This window comes from Panicum virgatum, chromosome 2K (assembly GCF_016808335.1).
Source record: "Panicum virgatum strain AP13 chromosome 2K, P.virgatum_v5, whole genome shotgun sequence".
In the NCBI taxonomy this organism is placed as follows: domain Eukaryota; kingdom Viridiplantae; phylum Streptophyta; class Magnoliopsida; order Poales; family Poaceae; genus Panicum; species Panicum virgatum.
This window is the reverse complement of record NC_053137.1, coordinates 12801580-12821239: the sequence shown is the minus strand read 5'-3', so window position 1 is coordinate 12821239 and position 19660 is coordinate 12801580. Positions and strand designations below refer to the sequence as shown.

The 19660-nt window shown below is 45.8% G+C and overlaps 3 protein-coding genes across 3 annotated transcripts; 2 read left to right on the top strand and 1 right to left on the bottom strand.

Annotated features, from left to right (window-relative positions):
- Nucleotides 1-1516: 1516 nt before the first annotated feature.
- LOC120667232 (ADP-ribosylation factor 1-like) lies at nt 1517-5056 on the top strand. Its single transcript, XM_039947315.1, has 7 exons — nt 1517-1672; nt 1936-2111; nt 3073-3143; nt 3471-3590; nt 4224-4342; nt 4517-4598; nt 4756-5056. The coding sequence occupies exons 2-7, from the start codon at nt 1964-1966 to the stop codon at nt 4759-4761; spliced, it is 546 nt and encodes a 181-aa protein (XP_039803249.1). The 5' UTR covers nt 1517-1672; nt 1936-1963; the 3' UTR covers nt 4762-5056.
- A 5008-nt stretch (nt 5057-10064) lies between these two features.
- LOC120667225 lies at nt 10065-12788 on the top strand. The gene is made up of 2 exons (XM_039947303.1): nt 10065-11440; nt 11939-12788. Exon 1 carries the CDS (start codon nt 10291-10293, stop codon nt 10771-10773), a length of 483 nt encoding a protein of 160 aa, XP_039803237.1. The 5' UTR covers nt 10065-10290; the 3' UTR covers nt 10774-11440; nt 11939-12788.
- A 921-nt stretch (nt 12789-13709) lies between these two features.
- Nucleotides 13710-18547, bottom strand: LOC120695114 (translation initiation factor IF-2-like). Its single transcript, XM_039978425.1, has 2 exons — nt 18181-18547; nt 13710-14200 (listed from the first exon to the last, which is right to left on the bottom strand). Exons 1-2 carry the CDS (start codon nt 18545-18547, stop codon nt 13710-13712), a joined length of 858 nt encoding a protein of 285 aa, XP_039834359.1.
- Between the last annotated feature and the right edge of the window lie 1113 nt (nt 18548-19660).

Below are 19660 nucleotides of genomic sequence, written 5' to 3'. Positions count from 1 at the left end.
AAAATTCAAAAACGTTAAATAAATAGTTAGTTAATGAGTGATAGTATATAGGGGGAATAGATATCGGGGGAATGGTTGGAGAGAATGAGTTATAGGGGGAAGAATCTTTTGGAGGGAGGTAGTAAAATATAGTAAATAGTACGTTTGGGGGGAGTTGGATGGGGGAATGGTTGGAGATAGCCTTAGCACCCGGCAATGGGGTGGAGGCGTTGGAGCACGACGGACGAGTCATGCACGTCTCGAAACAGTGGCAGAAACAGCCACATGCAGAAAATAACTATTGATCGAGCGGTGAGAGTTTCCCATTACCAAAATTTTTATTGATGCTCTCGAATCGGAACTTGAAGGCTTTTGAAAAGTGAGTAGGGGTATGGGGAGGTTTTATAGATGCTAGACACGGATGGAAGGTACGACGTACATGGTTTAAAATGAAAAATATAAATATATGGCGGAGGGTGAAATGGCCTTTGGTTCCATTCCAGTTTCCTAGCACACACAAGCCGAGAAAAGAATCTCGCATGCATGAAGTGCTAAATAAAATCTATTTACAAAATTTTTTCAGAGATGGGTGTAACTTTTCGCGATGAACCTAATGACGGTAATTAATCGATGATTGGATACAGTGATGCTACAATAACTATTATCTAATCACACGGTTAAAGACCTCATTAGATTTTTCAGGGCTCCTAACGTGGGAGTTATGGAGTTGGTTTTATAAATTGGCTTTGTTTGACACCGTAATTAACGGTCAAAATGTTACTAATCCTAGTGTGCTACTATTCCTAACGTGACTCAAACGGGGCCATGGGCAAGTTCATTAGAATAAAAGAATTCCCTTGATAATTACCCAAGAGCTTGTGAATAAGACGCTCATTAGTAAGGAGCAAATCAGGCGGTAAATTCCTGTTCTCGAGGAGCCACCTAGTCCACTTTTTTTTTAAAAAAAAGAACAACTAGTTCTAGTTCGTGCCAATTATTTTGACGATATTGGTATAAGAAACAAATTTGTACACGTTGTTGCATTCGCGACGAACAACTTGGTCGGATGCTCACTTTTGGTTGGGCTGGAGCGGAACTGGCTGGGCCGATCAACCCAACCGTTCGGCTGCACAAGCCCAGCCGAACGGCTGATCAGCTCACGTGGATGCCGCAGCCCCCAGTTCCCATCCAGCAGGCTTTTTTGTTGTTGGTGTCATTTACTTCAATTTCCAGCAGGCTGAATCAGCCAGTTTGAACCGACTAGAAATTTCTGATGGTCCTGTAGCGGCTGAATGGCTGGCGCCTCCAGCCCAGCCAAAAACCACCATCCGAACAGGCTGAAAAACCGGTCGGTGCTGCGGCGCCACACGCCACGGAAAAAAAGAACCGAATTAGACCGGTCGGTGATTCAGCGTAGAATTTTATTTTTCTTTCATCAAATCAAAAGAAAGAAAAGATTTTCAGCGTGGATCATCGCTTGGACCAATCCCAGCCATCCGTTCCGGATCCTGCAGCAACCAGGAAGCACTCCCCCTCTTCCTCCCCACTACCATCCCCGCCAGCCGGCACGAAGCGCGGCGTTAATATCTCCACCCCTCCCGGCTCCTCCCCTCCCCCCATCCTCCTCCTCAGGTCTTCCCCCTCCTCCCCCGATCCCCAAATCCTCCGGATTTCGCACTCAGCCGCGGCGCAGGTGAGCCCCCCCGATCCCCCGCCTCCCCCCTCCCCCTCCCGGCGGATCCAGATCTGAGACCGCCGCGCCCTCAGATCTCCCTTCCCCCCGATCTCCTCTCCTCTCTCCGGCGGCCTCGCGCGGTCGGGGGCTCCAGCAGATCTCCGCTCGCCGCGGGGCCGGGCCGGTCTGGATCCGCGGCGGCGTCCCCTGGATCGCGATCCGTTCGCTCGGTAGGGTTTGTTCGTTCGGGATCTGACGCCCGGGAATGGCCGCGCGTGCAGGTGGTGAAGGGAGGCAGAGAGGGGAAACATGGGGCTCGCGTTCGGGAAGCTCTTCAGCCGGCTCTTCGCCAAGAAGGAGATGCGGATCCTCATGGTCGGCCTCGACGCCGCCGGTAAAACCACCATCCTCTACAAGCTCAAGCTCGGCGAGATCGTCACCACCATCCCCACCATCGGTGAGCCACTCGCACAAGCCTCCTCTCCCTTCCCTTGTCCACGCTTGATCGGAGTTTCGGATCGTGTGATGCAATTCGGCTGTGGAGGGAATGCCTTGTTACCGTTTCTATGCGGACGGTTCCATTCCACGCGTGAATGATGGATCTGATGGATCCGTATTCGATGTGAAACAATGAGGCCTTGACAGGTTTAGAAAGACCGTTTGGCACAATGTTCCCAGTTCCCACTATGTTTGAATTGAATCCCAGCATATGCATATCTGATTTTACCTGTGCACACGCTGCCGCACCAGATTTGATGCAACACATGCGTTTTACGTTGGCCTATTTGGCTGCAAGATCCATTTGTTTCTAATGAACATGATTCCTTTTTTTCTTTAATGTCACCATCAAGCATTCATGATTTTTTTATGTATTAAAATTGTTTCCTGTCTCCAGGACCTCCGTCTCCTTTCAAAATGTTGAAATGCATGTGAGATGGGCAATTGTGGACCTCTAGTAGAATAGGGCTTCTTGAACTCCTATCGATTAAAATAGCAATGAAGTCCTTGCTTTCTTCATTTATCCATTGGTATCCACTTGAAAATTGTACTGTCTTCTTATGGCATGGTGATGACTTTATTTACTGTCTGCTCTTGAGAAGTACGATTTTGATCTTTTTTGGACTTAACGTGTGCTCATTAGACATTTATTACACTGAAAAAGCCAAAATGAACCCCCCAAATAACTTGGGAAGCTTGGTGGAAACAACAATGGCCTCAGCGCTTGTAATTCAATTGTTTGATGCAGGGATATTTTCTTTTTTCTGTTCATCAAAGAGTTTCATACAGTATTTTGTAGGTTAACAGGCATGATGTTGTCTATATTGCAATTTTGTCTGTGCTTATTCTTTGATAAAATATCTGTGATGTTTAATTCTTCTGTCTTGTATCTTACGAGTGAGTTGGCTTTTAAAATGCAGGTTTCAATGTTGAGACCGTTGAGTACAAGAACATTAGCTTCACCGTCTGGGATGTCGGGGGTCAGGACAAGGTATTATTATGTCCAACATCAATTTTTACTGTACTATATTTCTTTTCTTGAATATGTAAGAGAGCTGCATATCATTTTATTAAAGAAGGATTGAAAAGATACATAAAAGAACAGGCAGAGCATGTCTGAAGCTCAGACACAACACACCAGAGAACACACACAACCGAACAAGATTTTGTACTTGTGCTTTACTTGTTTTTCCTGCCCAGCATTATTTTTCATTGTGGCATTAATTTCTTAGTTTGTGATATGAGTGTTTATAACCTTACGCTGAAGTATGTAGATTTTGTTCTCACATGTTGACTGTATGCATTTTTCTGTAAACAGATCAGACCCCTCTGGAGGCATTACTTCCAGAACACACAGGGTCTTATCTTTGTTGTGGACAGCAACGACCGTGACCGTGTTGTTGAAGCCAGAGATGAGCTCCACAGGATGCTGAACGAGGTAAACCTTTCGAGCATCTCCAACAGATTACTCATCCCTCTCCCCAATACCAAAAAGTTGATGTTTTGGTGATTGGAGGTGCTCCAACAGATTACCAATCCAATCCCCATTACCTAAAAAAATTTGGTAATCACCAAAACACACCTCCTTCTCACCTAAATGAAGGGGATTTTCCCTCTACCCTATTTTTGGTGATTTGATTTTGGTAATCTGCTGCAGCAACCATTATCAAAAACACAAAAGTAGCTTTTGGTAATGGAGAGAGAGTATGTTTTGGGTATGGTGTATGAATAATCTGTTGGAGATGCTCTAAGATTTGATGTGGTATGACATTTGATTGACAACAGAATTCTTTACTGATGAGTAGCTACCATTTTTGAGCAAATTATTCTGAGAAATGGAATGCTAGTTGCTTTGCTTTATCATATATTTGTCTTTGTCCTTATTTTAACTTCCATGCAACATTTCTCTGCAAAAATAAGCCAGAAAATATTATATATTTATTTTGGAGATCCTTATTTTCTTCCTTAACATTCTGTTTGGAAAATCTATTAGAAGTTAGTTGCACTTTGCAAAATCCAACACTTTTGTGGCTATGCATTAATTGGAATCCATTTTGTATTATGATGGCAGGATGAGCTACGTGATGCTGTGCTGCTTGTTTTCGCCAACAAGCAAGATCTTCCCAACGCTATGAATGCTGCTGAGATCACCGACAAGCTTGGATTACACTCCCTGCGCCAGCGACACTGGTAAGCAATAAATGATTATCTGCTTAAGTACATTTGCACCTAGGGAAGCTGCTACTACTATGAATTCATATTGACATGCAACCAGGTCTAGTTGTGACTTGTGAATCCTTCATATTGACATGCAATCAGGTCTAGTTGTGAATCCTTTGGTTCTTACCGTGTTCCTGCTAACAGGTACATCCAGAGCACTTGTGCCACAACTGGTGAGGGTCTGTATGAGGGCCTGGACTGGCTGTCCAGCAACATTGCTAGCAAGGTATACATTGATAAATGATGTGATTGCCTCTCAGTTACAATTGTACTACTTTGTGATCAATCTGGAGATAATTCCTATATTTGGCCATTTTGTCTGAAATTCCAGTTCTGACTCCTGTATTGACCTAATTCATTTTCTCTTGTTTTCTTATCTGTAGGCTTGAGGCATTGCTTTGGATATCAACTGCGAACTGACTAGGAGCTCCGGATGTATCATGGAAACTTAGGACAGAATCGCCTCTGCAACCTGTTAGGTGTCTTCTGCCGGCACGATATATTTTTTGTTTGGAATATGTAATGATGTCACTATCGAATGTTTGTTCTACCCTACTCTACTGTTGGATGTTCTTTGGACTTATTCATTTTGCCCAAGGATTGGAGTTCCAATATCATGATACTTCGGGAACTTATTATATATTGCATTCCTATACCTGATTTGTAGTAGCCAAGGAACTCCCATATCATGTTGCATGTGAATGTAGATCTGGATTCCTCTGAGATCTGGTTCAACAGTCAAAATTATTCCATCCTGAAGTTAAGGTGTGCTCTTAGAAACATGTATCCCTGATCCAGATGTAAAATTTATGGTTGCCGATTACTGTACGTTTTAGTATCACTTTCTTTTGAACCCTTAGGTATCTAAAATAGTTGGATTAGAAGGCGACATGAAAGCTTTGCTTTACAGCGGTAAAATGGGCTTGAAGTAGACGTCAGATCACTCCTGGATGCAGCTGAAAGCCACGCATGAGTATGGTCAGACAAACGATGATTATGATGACAGGCTAAAATTCGAGTTGCTATAAAACTTGTCATGCTGCTGAGCAGGACAATACCAAATTCTGTTCCAACAAATTTAGGGACGAGTTCACCATTTGCAACATCAGAATTCAGTTTGCAAGACTGCATTACACAAATGCTCATACAGCAATACACTTGTCAGCTTACCTGTCATTTCTTCCACTATACACACAGCAATGCACATCAAGCGAGCCAAAGCTTCACCTAGTAGTAGTACCGGACAGGAGAGAAGAATAATGGCGCCCATCAGCCTTTGAAAAACTCTGCGAAAAGCTGACTTCAATTCACTGATCTAAAAACTCTCTCTTCTAAGGGAGCGTTTAGTTCCCAAAATCAAAAAAATTTGGGTGTCTCGTCGTTGTTTGACCAGATGTCGGGAGGGCTTTTCGAACACTAATTAAAAAACTAATTTCAGAACTCACTTGGAAACCGCGAGACGAATATTTTGAGGCATTTGACCGCATCATTAGCACATGTGGGTTACTGTAGCACTTATGACTAATCATGCCCTAATTTGGCTCAAAAGATTCGTCTCGTCGTGTACATCCAAACTGTGTAATTAGTTTTATTATTTAATTACATTTAGTGCTTCATACATGTGTTTTAAAGGGGAGGTGAAAATTTTTGGGTGAAAATTTTTGGGAACTAAACGGGGCCTAATCATCAAGATGATACAAGTTAACTGGTGACACACTCATCATAGAAACTATTAGGAAATCTCGATTTAAAACGAAAGACAAAAAAAAAAACACTACCAAGATGACTCAAAGAAAATAGAGCAAACTCTAACTAAATCTTTTTTTAATTAAATCAGCAACGGTTAGCAAACAAAAGCAAGATTCAAAATTAAATAAAGCTAACTAAGCATGCAAAGGATTAAAATCTAGTGAGAACTAAACTAACTAAAACTATCTAATTAAGCAATCAAATTAACCGGTTTAAAATAAATAAGCAGCAAATTAGTGCACGAGAGAAGGAAATAAAGAAACAAGAAAGGCTCGTTGTGCTTGGCCTGCCTCGCTCAAGTGTGGTTGGGCACGTCTTTTTTATTTTTGTATTTTTCAAAAAAAAATTACAGAAATATATTTTTGGTTTTAGATTTTACAGTTCTATACCCCTACCGCCCAGCAGGGGGGCGGCAGGGACTTATATGTAAATAATTTTTTTTTGCGCAGAGGTCCTTGGCGGGAGCCTGCCGCCCCCCTGCCAGGCGGCAGGCCCCCGCCGCCAACTGGTTTGGCGGCAGGGGGCCTGCCGCCCGGCAGGGGGGCGGCAGGCTCCCACCCCAAATATAAAACTCCGCCCCTTCCCTCTGCGTCCTCATTTTCTGCCCACGAGATCCAGAGAGGGGAGAGGGAGAGAGGAGGGGTGAGGGAGGTAATTCCACCGGCGAAGCCCTGCCGGATTTTGGATCCGAACTGCAGGTAACCAATATTTCTCAACTTTCTCATTGAATTTGTTTGTATGTTTAATTCTATGATTAGTATTTTTTATTATTGCAAGCACTTAGGGTTCGAATTAGTGGTTATAATTGAAGCCATAGTATATTTCCTCTTGTTGGCATTGTTGAGTTCATAATGTATGGATGTATAAGGTATTTTCGGGAGCGATACGCATCAGCCGCTCCCTTACTTAATGATCCAGGAGTGCATTTTTGCAGAAGGGTCAATGAATACATGGAGAAAAAAATTGAAAAGGCTCGATTTCACTCAGTCATATCGATGGGCACAAAGGAGCAAAGATTTGAGGTATCATGCAGGGACAGGACCGGACAGGGTGTCCGCAGACAAAGAGTAATTCAAAAAGTTTTGATAACCATTGACGGGAGGGTGTTCTGCCGATGTCAGAAGCCAAAGGTGCATCACTTACTATGCTCCCATGTCATCGCGGCTTGTTCTGTATCTGTGTTAGATGCTGCGTCCTATGTTTCTTAATATTTCACAAAAGAAGCTGCAACACAGACTTGGTGTCATGAGATATACGGTATCGGCATTCTAGGCCCATTCACTCAAAAAAATCCCCATCCAATTCTCATCCCTGATGCAGCTACGAAGCGGGACATAGGCCGACGGCAGACACGTCGGATCCGAAACGTAATGACGAGTCCGAGGCTGGAAAGAAGAAAAAACGTTGCAACTTGTGTGGAGCGGACGGTCACACTTACAAGAACTGCCCACAGCTTTTAGTACCCACTGCTGCTGCCGAGGCTGGACCTTCGGGGAATCCGACGGATGGATCGGCTCCACCTACAAGAATTCACCGCATCTAGTTGTGCACGTAACAGCTTGCAATGTATTTGTGTGTATGAAACTAAATATATTATGCATTTGTCTCGAATTTGGTTGTAACGAATAAAACCTTCAATGTACTATGTTATGTGGTATTTTGTTTAACGTTCTATTTATATTTCGTTTATTGTATCTTATGTGGTATTGTATCATAAATATAATCATTACAATCAAACATAGCAAGGCCCCGTTTGGTTGCGCGGTGTAAAATTTTTGAAAAAGCATCTTTCTACATTTGAAGTACTAAACATAGACTAATCACAAAAATAATTACATAACTCGTCTATAAATCGCGAGACGAATCTAATGAGACTAATTAATCCGTCATTAGAGGTTGTTTACTGTAGCATTACTGTATCAATTTAGCATCTAATTACAGCCTAGCTAGGTTCATTAGATTCGTCTCGCGATTTACAGGCAGCAGTCGCAATGCGTTTTTTATTTCGTCTAGATTTAAGTCTCCATGTAGGTGCCGAAATTTTTTTTGGAATTTGGAATTTCGCATCTAAACACGGGCCAAACATATAAGTATTGCAATTAAAGGTACAGGCGTCCCGTCACAATTTACATCACAATCTAAAATTGATGTCCATCATATGTTACAGATCATGTCATGAAATCATCTAAATCGTCATCCCAGTTGACAGATGGTGGTGCAGCATTACTTGACGAACCTCTCGACTTTCCTTTTCTCTCTTTTCTGGTTCTAGGTTCATGTACAGGGGCAGGAACATCAGGTGTTCAAGGCCATGATTTGGGGGGCATGAAGTCATCCATATCGTCGTCCCAGTTAACACAACTAGGTGCTCGAGGTGGTGCAGCATGACTTGACGAACCTCCGGTCATCTATTCTTGCGGAGGCCGAGAACTATCACCCGAAGATCTTTTCCACCTCCTTCGTCTAGTTTGCGGCATAATTTCACCGAAGATACATACCAATTTACGGAAATTTGGTATCGATTTGTTAATCAACTCCGTGTCCTCGGGGTAATCGTAGCATATAATTACACAAAAATTTTACTATTTCGTAAATATGGATTACAAATAACAGACGTGATTAGAACTAAATAAGAGTTACCTTAATGTGCATCTCATACACCTCTGGCCGCATCCATATCTTACAAGTAGTTTGTAAGAATCCAATAACATAAGGATGATTCGCTAGTTCACATACCCTCGTCTCTCCCTCTCCGGGTCTCGTGGGCAGAAAATGAGGGCGCAGAGGGAAGGGGCGGAGTTTTATATTTGGGGTGGGAGCCTGCCGCCCGGACAGAAGGCACACGCGGATCAGCCAGATTAGCTAGTCACTCACGGGCTGAAGTGTTGTGTAGGCCAAAAAACTTCATGGGCTGTCCAATACGACTTGGCCTCCAGCCCAAGGTGGCCTTCTTCTTCCTCCTGCTGCCTAACGGACGGAGGAATCGCCGCTACAACCTCAATTCATCGCTCCAGCCGGCTAGAACTCCATGGACGGATGCGCAAGGGGGCTTCTTTGTAGGTGGGACAGGTGGCCCATCCTGCCATATGAGGAGCTCCGCCTCTTGGTGTAGCCACGTAGGGCAGGGGGCTCCGGCCCCCTACCCCTAGGCTGCGGCGCCCGGCGCACGTTTTATTTCCGGCCTCGTTGGCAGCAAAGTTCGACGTCATTGTCAGTCTGCCTGCATGTGCTAACTTGATCACTAAGACGCAGGTTCCTATGGGCGGGAGGAGTGGTGGTTCGACAATTGATGGAGGGCTGGATGCTCAATTAATGTTTCTGGCCCTGTTTGGTTCTCTAGCACAATTTGTGCTAGAGAACTTTGACCAATAATTATTAGTATTAAATGAAGTCAGTTTGCAAAACTAATTCCACAACCCCTGCGCTATTTCGCAAGACGAATCTAACGAGGCCTTTGACCGCACGATTAGACGATAGTTACTGTAGCATCACTGTACCCAATTATGGATTAATTACCGTCATTAGATTCGTCGCAAAAAGTTACACCCATCCCTAAAAAAGTTTTGCAAATAAACTTTGTTTAGTACTCCATGCATGGAAAAAAAATTTGTGCTAGGGATTAGCACAAAGCAACCAAACAAGGCCTCTATCTAGCTCTGATGTTTACTGCTAAATGTATGGTGGTTTGGCCGACAGTAAATCGGATCATTCCCATAAATTAAAGATCCCTTACGGAGTTTGTTGAACAAAGAATGAACAGTTTCCCTAAAAAAATCCCTTACGGTAGCCAATATCACAACTGGGTGACAAAACATCGGCAATGCAGAATTTTATTACAGCGACAGAAAAGCTAGGGCCATTTGTAAATTAGTCATTTTTTTGACGGCTCCTACTGCGAGCCAACTCGTCCACCTGGCTCCGGCTGGTGCTCGCGTGAGGCCTACGCCACGCAACCGAACCGACCCACCAGAGCGCGCGAACAAAAACCCCAGGCGCGCCGCCTCGCCCCCCATCCTCCCTCCCATCTGATCAAATCCCCCACCGCGAGAGCTCTCGATCCCCGCGCGCCCATCCCGATCCCGATCCCCACCGCAACTCCGCGCGCGCTTCGCGATCTCGATCCGCCTCCCGCAAGTGCTCCTCCCCGTTCCTTCTCCCCCGATCCACCCATGCCCCTCGATCTGGCTCCTTCCACTCCCGCGGCGGCGGTGGCGGCGGCGGAGGAGGAGGAGGAGGAGGTGGAGGTGGAGGCGGAGGCGGAGGCGGAGCGGCCGTGGCCGCCGCCGATTCGGATGAAGCTGGCGCCCTACGCCATGTACCGCGTGTTCGGCGCGGGCCCGGCCGGCGAGAAGCTCGGCTGCGCCTACGTGGCGCTCCACTTCGCGCTCTACGCCGCCAGGGCGCTCGCCCTCTCGCCGGTCGCCGAGCGGGCCGCGTTCTGGTCCCCCGTCCACGCCGCGCTCCAGTGCCTCTGCTACGCCGCCACGGCGCTCGTCGCCTGCGCCTTCATCCGCTGGTACATGGCCGTCGACGGGGTCTACGTCGTCGAGTTCGATCCGCCGCCGGAGCTGCTGGCGGCGGGTTCGAGTACGACGCCGCCGGCGGAGGAGCAGCCCCCGTCCCCGCCTCCTCCGGCGATGGACATGTGCTAGGTTTGGATTAGCCCCGTGCGGTATGTGTTCGCTTGCCTGAATTGCGTTTTCTAAATTCTAACCCCATTGCAGGTTGTGATTTCCTTGCTCGAGGTACGTGCCCTCCCCCAGACCTGTCTTTGATTCGACATTTGTCACTGCATAACGTCTTGGATTGTCGTATTGCTTGATTGTGCTGCTACTGGCATTAGCTTTTTCATGTGCAATTGGTTTTCTGTAACTGAGATTTGAGAAGACCTGGATTTTAGGTTCGGCATATAGTTATCTGCATTGTAGATGGCGATTATTAGATGGTCTGGCACATATTGCTTTGCCTATGGTAGATTGGATGAGTTTGTTTCCATTTAGTGTAGTATCTCGCCAAGAAAATGACGTGAAGCATGACCAGTGTGCTGTTTTGGGCTGTAGGGGTATTCTGTTTTTATTCTTGCAAGTTTTGTTTGGTCAAAATATACTAGCTGGTTCCTTAATGCTTGCTTGCTTAGTTTTTGTTGACACATAGCAATTATGATTATCTTTATTTTTTTTGTGAAATACAATCTTGTCATAATTCATTGCACGGGCATGAAACAGTAGTCATGATTATCATCATTTGCTAGCCATTGCTTTTCTAACCCATGTTTGAAGGTTATGCTTACTGCAGATTTGATCTCCTTAATTTTTCCAGGTATGTGTACGTCCCTTATCTACTCCAGTTATGATTTTGTTCTTCTTAATTGCACAAATACTGTACTAGGTTTTCATATGCAATACATCTCCTGTAATTGATTGGATTTATAATAGATATGTTCAACTCAACATGTCAATTATACTAGTTTGGAGATTACTATACGAGTTGGGAGATTACCTTTGTCTGAAAAGGCTCTCAGTCCAAAATGTTTTAGGCCCTCTAGAGTAACTAGATTTATTTGGATCTGGAATGGCAATTAGATGTTATGGCACCATTGTCTTTGTCTCTGGTAGATTCAATCAAGTCTAGTTCCCTGGTAGCTGAGGAACACACATATGTGAATAGCAGGTGCAGACAGTACTTATTTTCCCAAAAAAAATTCAACAGATCCTGAGTTTGTTGGGGCTTGGTACTTAGGTTGATCACTTCACTCACTGTCTTATACTTAAAAAGTTGCTTACTAAGACATGTTTGCTCTGTTTCTCATTCATGCAGGGACTTCGCCTTTGCAGTGCACCAGAGGTGACGATCTGTCTTGACCAGCTAAGGCGAGTGCACTATTGAAGTTGAAGTTAATCCTGGAACATATCAAGTGATGATCGCCATTGCAGTGCAACAGAGGTGACGATCTGGCTTCACCAGCTAAGGCGAGGGCACTATGAAGTTGAAGCCAATCCTGGAACATATCAAGTGATGATCACCATGCAGTGCAACAGAGGTGACGATCTGGCCTCACCAGCTAAGGCGAGTGCACTACGAAGTCATGAAGCCAAGTCTGGAATGTATCAAGTGATGACTTACTGCATGATTCAGACACCAGCGAAGTCAAGTCAGCACGGCGGCGTTGAGTTTTTTCTTTTAAAGGGTGGAATCAACGAAGCGGGCTGGCGAAGAAATGGGACGATGGAAGGACTCCAGTGGGCTGCAAACAAAGGGGGAGTCACATGTGAATGTGAAGATGCAATCACATGAGGTGGCAGTGGATTTCATCCAGTGGCAGAGGACAAAATCCAATTGAGTATGGCGAAATCCAATACACGGCGTCTTCTTCCTTCCTCTGAGCTCAGATTGGAAGCACAGGAGTACAAGATGACTGCAGCCATGAGCCATGGCACCAATTCATGGCCGAATGAAGTTATCGCCATACCAGGTCCGCCACCCCTGATTTCATCACGTGTAAAGCAGTCTGAATGTGAAGGTGTAATGAGATCACTGCCCTTGAATATTATTCGAATAGAGTTGTTGAGTTGTACCTTTCTATAAATACTAATGTGCTAATTTTGGCAGAATTTTTTCAATAGCAGACTTTTCAGTCTTGAATGAAAGAAAATTTGGTTGAATACAACTGTTGATCATAAAATGTTAAACTTTTGTCCAAATTTCAACCGGAACGTGGATAAATTCTGTGCTTTTGCTAGTCACTGAAAAAAAAAATAAAAGTTGAAATCACAAACGTGACTGTTTTTATCTCACCTGAGGTCCTGAGCCACTTATCTCTATTAAGACTAAAATTCTGAATTCCTGGTGATGAACCACAAGAAACACCAAGATGTACAAATAATATTCAGATTGCTGCGCTCACGGCCATCACCATCCATACCATTGCGAACTTCATTTTTGGGGGTAAAATATTGCAATGTTCTACGATAAACAAAGTGATAACGACATAGATATGGTTCCACAACACAAAAATTGCAAAAAGAGAAAAAAAAAACAGTTCCTAAACAATGATATTAAATATCAGTTCGAACTAAAACCTTGTAAAGTTTTAGCAAGGCTTTCAACTAGATCAAACATTTAAATTAAACTAAAAGCAAGCGAACGAAGTAAACCTAAATATTGAGATTACCCTTCCTATCTAGAATCAGGAGAGGGGATCTCTCTCTCTCTGAGCCATTGAATCTAGATGAGAGCTTATCGCTCATATGCTAGTATTATAGCATGATCCATACCATCTGCTCTTCGTAGAACGGCCCAGAGACCTTCTGCCACTTCAAGCCTCAAGGAGCAGCATGATCAATACCATCATACGGACCAGGGACCTCCTTGGGTGTGGCCATAGGCATGTCAAAATCAGGGGAAGTTCTGCTTATGTGCTCATCCCCAATTGCTGCATCCGCACCGGGGATTTCCGCGTCAACGACCTGATGAACTTCTTCGCCCTGCTGCAGTTGCAATGGCGATGCAAGCATGTCCTCAAACTGTTGCTTCAGCTCAGCTTCAGCGACGTCATTGACAAGCTCATCACCGTGCTGTTCTGGTTCGGTCACAGGCTTCTCCCCGTCACCAGCTCTACTTCGTAGCCAACGACTCGGATCGGCCGAGGCACGTCCCGGCCGCCGGCTGCTCGCGACAGCGCCAGGGGCACCGTGACGCCATTATCGAACCTGGATGCCGGCGGTGCCGACGCCGCCGCTACGATACTTGCTGCCGCCGGCGCGGCGAGCCCATTGGCGCCGGCCGCAGCTGGCAGTGCCAACGCCGCCGCGGCTCCGGTCGCCGCACCCAGTGCGGCTGCAGTGCTCCAGAGCGGCGCGGCGCCGTTGACGCCGGCCATGGGGAACGCCACCGCCATGGCGTGGCTCGTGGGGCAGTTCGTTGGCACGACGGGGACGGAGGAGCCACTGGGACGCGCCGTGACGTTGGGCTTCTTGGCCTTGTCGGCCCTGGTAGCACTCTGCTTCCGCTTCCCCTCCAGCTTCCTCGTGCTTGAAGACGACGCCCCGAGGTTGCTGGACTGGCCGCCCATTGCTTCTCCTGCATAAACAGATGATGATTCACAGATTCAGATAGCAATATATAGATCAATCTTCGATTTGGAAGAAAAGTGCATGCAAGTGACTTGCACATGTCCAAAGTCCAAACTCCAAAGGGCAAATAAGACTTTTATGTCTGAATTATTTCTTGGACTCTGAAACAATTCCATACAAGTGACTTCCCCGGGCGCTTGCTCGGCTCCTCCGATCCATGGCACCGGCGTTTGAACCAGCAGAGGAGGCCGGTGCCGAGCCGTGGATCGGAGGAGCTGGATCGCCTGCATAGACAAACGGCGCACATCAAGGGCAGGGCTGCACCGAGGGCGCTTTGTAGCCTCCTACACCGACTTTTTCCCCAACAACAAAAAAAACTTGATGCATCTACAAAGGCCATGGGTGTAGATCTAAACCAAACAAGCCTACAAATGATACAATCATCACAAAATAATTGTTAACAGGTCCACCCAACTTTAACTCCAGTCTAACACCATTTCATATTCAACATGGCGTGATTATAAGATCTATGAGCAGAAGGCCATGAGATTGCATACCTTCAAAGTGGACCAATCAAGCTTACACCGCTGACCTTGAAGAACAAAGCCCTTGCTGAGAACAAAATGCCGCGAGACGAATATATATAGGAAGGCGGGGAGGAATAAAATTGGAAATGGACAACCATTCTAATACCATTTTATTGGAACGTATTCAATGACCGAATCTCTAAGATTTAGTCGGCTCTTAATATCTCTGTAGCTGCATTTATAGACATAATCTGTAAACGATTTACCCGGGAACGACTGCTATATATATATTAATTGACAATTGGTACGCTATCTCCAGTGCCACAACGGTAAAATTTTCCACGGCATGCTAATAGGGCCGATGACGAGGCAGCCATGAAAATTTATCTCCACTGGTTGATAAGGTCAATAGCACAATATATCACTGTTAATCCGAATAATATTAGCAGACAAATATGATATTTTGGTGAAATTTAACTGAAATTAGGGGGGGAATCAAATTTGACACAAATTTTATTAAACTTCACAAAGTATTGTGGTTATCTAATTAGACTTGTCAATATGACCTATAGTTGCCGATAATAAGTGATATGCTGCTAATAGAATGAACAATGACCACGACTAATAAAATCACCACAACCTTTGGGAAAACTTGTCTTTTCTGAAGGTTATTTGCAGGTGGATGGTGGCTTATTTTCCATAGAATTTATCAAATATCCACACTACTTCTAGTGTAATTTGAGTATGTCCTAACGATGAAAAAATTAACCAACAAAATAATATTCACATAGAAATCTAAAACAACTGACAATGAATTCCCAATAAGAAAAACTCATAACAAATGCACTACACCATGACCACTTAATAGTATAACTCTCAAGAAAAGTATGAAAAGTACATAACTGTTGGTGCTCAAATGTCAATTCTTTCTTCTACTCCACTTGCATTAGTGTCTATACTTTGGAAACATATAGAATTATGGGGCGCTTAATTTATGTATAAAATAATTCCCAAAGGTATGTGGCACACCATATCTTGGTATGGCAAACATATGAGCATGTTCCTAAGCCACCTCAACTAAAGGCATGCCAAATGTTTAAGTTTGAAAAACACACTGAAGGGTTCATTTTTAAAATATTTTGTAAAATATATTTTAAAAAAGGGTACCTTTTAGGAAGCATCACATTATCACATAAAGGGGTGCTTGTGAATTAAACACCACGCAAGTAATGGTGATTTCCAAAAAGAGCCTTGAAACATCCATTAAACAGATTGGCCTTTGATATATGGGATAACCTTGGCATCTATCATGAGCTGTTACCCGTTGAAGATACAATGTGCAAATGTAGGACAAAAAGTATGAGTAATTCACGTCAGCTTCTTTACTTGCACCTTGTGTTTTGAGAGGAAAGTTAGAAATGGTGCAAGTTCAGGCACCAAATGGAGGAGTGTCTACCAGGTAAATATATTGTTTTGGTCCAGACTCTAGGCTACAAGTTTTGTTTCTTAGTAATGTTGTACAAGTACTCCAACGATGGTTGAGGTCTATACTGCAATGAGCCAATGACCACAATACTTGAAGAGGGATCGGTAAGGTGATACTGCCCTCTACCTGTTCTGCCTTCTAATCCAAGTCTCTAGGTATGTCTCTAAATTAAATGAGATGGTTTGTCTATAAGACAAGCTTGTTGGACTTGGTTTTAGTGAATCGTCACACTTGCACATTACCCAAATTGTAAAGACTAGTGTCAATTGGCTGGGCCAATAACTTTGGTTATTGGGTAACCCAATCCTGACTCGGTGCTTCTAATCTTGATTGAGGGAATGGACGGCGCTTGGCAAGCTGAGATCCTCATGCGTGCGGTGGCGGCATGTTGCAAGGACTGGGACATCTTCCATGTGGTTCACCACAGTGTGGAAGCCACACTCGTGGCCGATAAAGATGATGCGTCTTGCGAGTTCTTCACGCAGCCACCCGCGAGGAGAAGCTCCGCCTCCTCTTTGACATATGTCCGACAGGGAGAAAGGCAACCTTTATCATCTCCAACGGTCCAACCATCTCTACGAACGTCCCAGTTAAATTGCAGACCTACTTGTGTTTTTAGGATTTAGTTCGCACAAAAACATCAAGTAATTTACGATGAAAATGCATGGAACATTCAGTGACTCGCGCGCTTGCCCGTTGCCCCAGCCCATAGTGCTAGGTCTAAAGCAGAACCTGTTTTTGAAGTGGAATTATTGCAGTAATAGCATAGTCGAGTAGTTTTTTTGGTAACCTTGTCCTTGTGATTGTTTTTGGGCCGACCAATTGCTTTAGACTCCTCGGGACTGGGTTGAGCACTGGTTGACCCAAAACTAACCCACTTGCTGGAATACGTCTCGATGTTGCTGTACTACCATTGATTCATGTGCCAAGACATGATTCAGTTAGTAAAAGATCAATAATTCCAATGGGACATGTACAAACTAGTTCATGGAACACTTTTTAGCCAAAACAGGAAAAAACAAAAGGGTGTACTGTACACAAATAGAGATGACTGCTCATTATATCAGTGAGGATAAGAAGGGGCAGATGCACAATATGAATTCTAATTGTTCAGATTGTATACATGGGCTACCCCTGAAGGAGATAAAAAAAATTGGTGCAGGAGGGCTGCAGCACCCTCAGGGCATCCAGGCCCCTAATTTGCGCCACTTGTCTAGGCAGATGATCCAGCATCTCGTCTCCTTTTGCCAGAGCCAGCACAACATTATTTTGGTGGAGAGGTACTGGACGTTGTGGAGCGGTAAGATCGGCGGACAACTTGCCCATACTAGCCCAACCTTATTTTGGTGGAAGGGATTCAATGAGTGAATTTCTAAGATTTAGTCCATTCTCTTAGTATGATATCTCATATATAGCTGTGGCATCTGTAATTGGTCCACCCCCAAATGGTTGACATATCAAATGGCGATGCATCCAGCGCGGCAGCGCCACAATGGTAATTTTTGCCATGAATGTTCATATGGATGAGAGGTGCAAAAAAGAAAAGTCAGCCTATTTTGCGCACTAGGAGCAGGCTAGCTCTTTCAGCCATGAAAAGTTATCTCAGCAAGCAAATTTGATCCTTTTGGTGAAATTGAGGAAAAAATATTCAAATTTGGTTATGTGTTGTGACAGTGAAATAATAAGGATATAGTCCATTTTTGCCCATCCAACTCTTGCCTCGGTTTGGTTTTAGCCATCAAACTCCAAAACCAGGTATCTTCGACCACTGAACTATCAAAACCGTTCACATTTGACCATACGGCTGTTTTGGTGGCCAGTTTCGCTGACGTGGACGCCGCGTGGCAGTGGGGCCCACTTGTTAGCGTTACAACCCCTCTCACTTCTCTCTATCTCCCTCTTTCTCTCTCCTATCTCATCTCCTTCCTCCTCTCTCCTTCCTGCTCGCCGGCGCGGCCTCCCCCGGCGTCCTGCCTCCCTCCCTCCCTCCCCTGAGCGACGCGATGACCCCGTCCTCGGAGGCGTGGTCAGCTGGCGGCGGCAGGCTCAGCGCCCTCCGCCTATCCTCCGCGGCCAGCATCGCGGCGCCGAGGACGGCGAAGCTGAGCGGCGCATCGCGGTGAGGCGCGGCGAGGCAAGCCGCGGGGCCACGCTGGCCCTTCGCTTGCTCCCTCGGCCGGTGGCCTGCGGGGCACGGGCGCGGAGGCCGACGCGGGCGGGCGGGGAGGACGGGGTCCTTGGCGGCATGGGCGCCCAGCCACGGCGTGTGGCGCCACACGAGGCGGCCGTCGCAGCCGGCGCGGACCTTGCCGCCGCCGATGGCGAGCTCCATGTACCACATGTCCGGGGACATGCGCCAGAGCACAAACCCGCCCTGCTCCGCGGTGCTCCCATGACGCCCTGCTCCCCAGCCCTCTTCTTGAACGCCTCCTTCCTCCTGTCGAACATGCCGGCGCCGCCGCCCCCTGTTGCAGCAGGCGCCGCCGCCGGGGCATAGGAGGAAGGAGGGAGCGGCGGTGGGGGCCGCCGGGGCAGGGGGTGCGGCGGCGGTGGGGAGGAAGGAGGAAGCAGCGGGAGGGGGCTGCCGGGGCAGGGGAGCTGCGGCGGCGGTGCCCAGGGGAGGTGCGGCGGCGGTGGGTTTTGTCTGTTCGAGGATGAGCACCGCCGCTGGCTCGCCTCCACGCTACCGCGGACCACTCCTGCGACACGAAGCACGCCCCGCCTTGCTCCGCCGGGAAGGGCACCGCTGCCGGAGCCGCCATGACCGCCGAGCAAAGGGACCGGGAGAGAGGAGAGAGAGGGGGGAGAAAAGAAAGAGAAATAGGAGAGAGAGGATGGATGACAAGTGGGCCCACTGCCACGCGGCGTCCACATCAGCGAAACCGACCACCAAAACAGCCAGATGGCCAAATGTGAACAGTTTTGATAGTTCAGTGGTCGAAGATACCCGGTTTTGGAGTTCGATTGTCAAAACCAAACAGAGGCAAGAGTTGGATGGCCATAAATGGACTTTATCCAAATAATAATTGCGTTCTTCTCTTGTTAAACTTAGACTCTTGTATTTCTGCCATTAGTTTTTCATTGAACTTGATGGATCTCTACATTTTTCACTAGGAAATCATAAACTTTTAGCTTATCATATTTTCTATTCAAGTATGTACTCACTCATGAGCGAAAAAGTTACTAGAAACGAAAGTGTTACAACCACATCACACGAAAGAATGTGACCTTGTCTCCAATTCAAATATTGGTTTCATCGTACTATAGAGACGACATGCAAAATGTTGATAGAAACAAAATGAGCAAGGACACCTACTTCTCCAAACCGATAAGGGAGAAGGGCGTTTAAAATATGAAAATAGCAGGGGTCTCACGGTGAAAAATTTAAGGGGGTAATAAGGTTTTCATGGTCATCATAGGACCATGGCAGTGGCGGATCTAGGAGGAGGAGGCT

Excerpts from the sequence above, each read along its gene's own strand:
- LOC120667232 (XM_039947315.1), top strand. The coding sequence starts at position 1,964 with ATGGGGCTCGCGTTCGGGAAGCTCTTCAGCCGGCTCTTCGCCAAGAAG. Across the intron at positions 2,112-3,072 it reads CACCACCATCCCCACCATCG|GTTTCAATGTTGAGACCGTT; the intron begins GTGAGCCACTCG and ends TTTAAAATGCAG. Across the intron at positions 3,144-3,470 it reads ATGTCGGGGGTCAGGACAAG|ATCAGACCCCTCTGGAGGCA; the intron begins GTATTATTATGT and ends TTCTGTAAACAG.
- LOC120667225 (XM_039947303.1), top strand. The coding sequence starts at position 10,291 with ATGCCCCTCGATCTGGCTCCTTCCACTCCCGCGGCGGCGGTGGCGGCG.
- LOC120695114 (XM_039978425.1), bottom strand. The coding sequence starts at position 18,547 with ATGTGGTACATGGAGCTCGCCATCGGCGGCGGCAAGGTCCGCGCCGGC. Across the intron at positions 14,201-18,180 it reads CAGGGGAGGGAGGGAGGGAG|GAGAAGCAATGGGCGGCCAG; the intron begins GCAGGACGCCGG and ends CTGTTTATGCAG.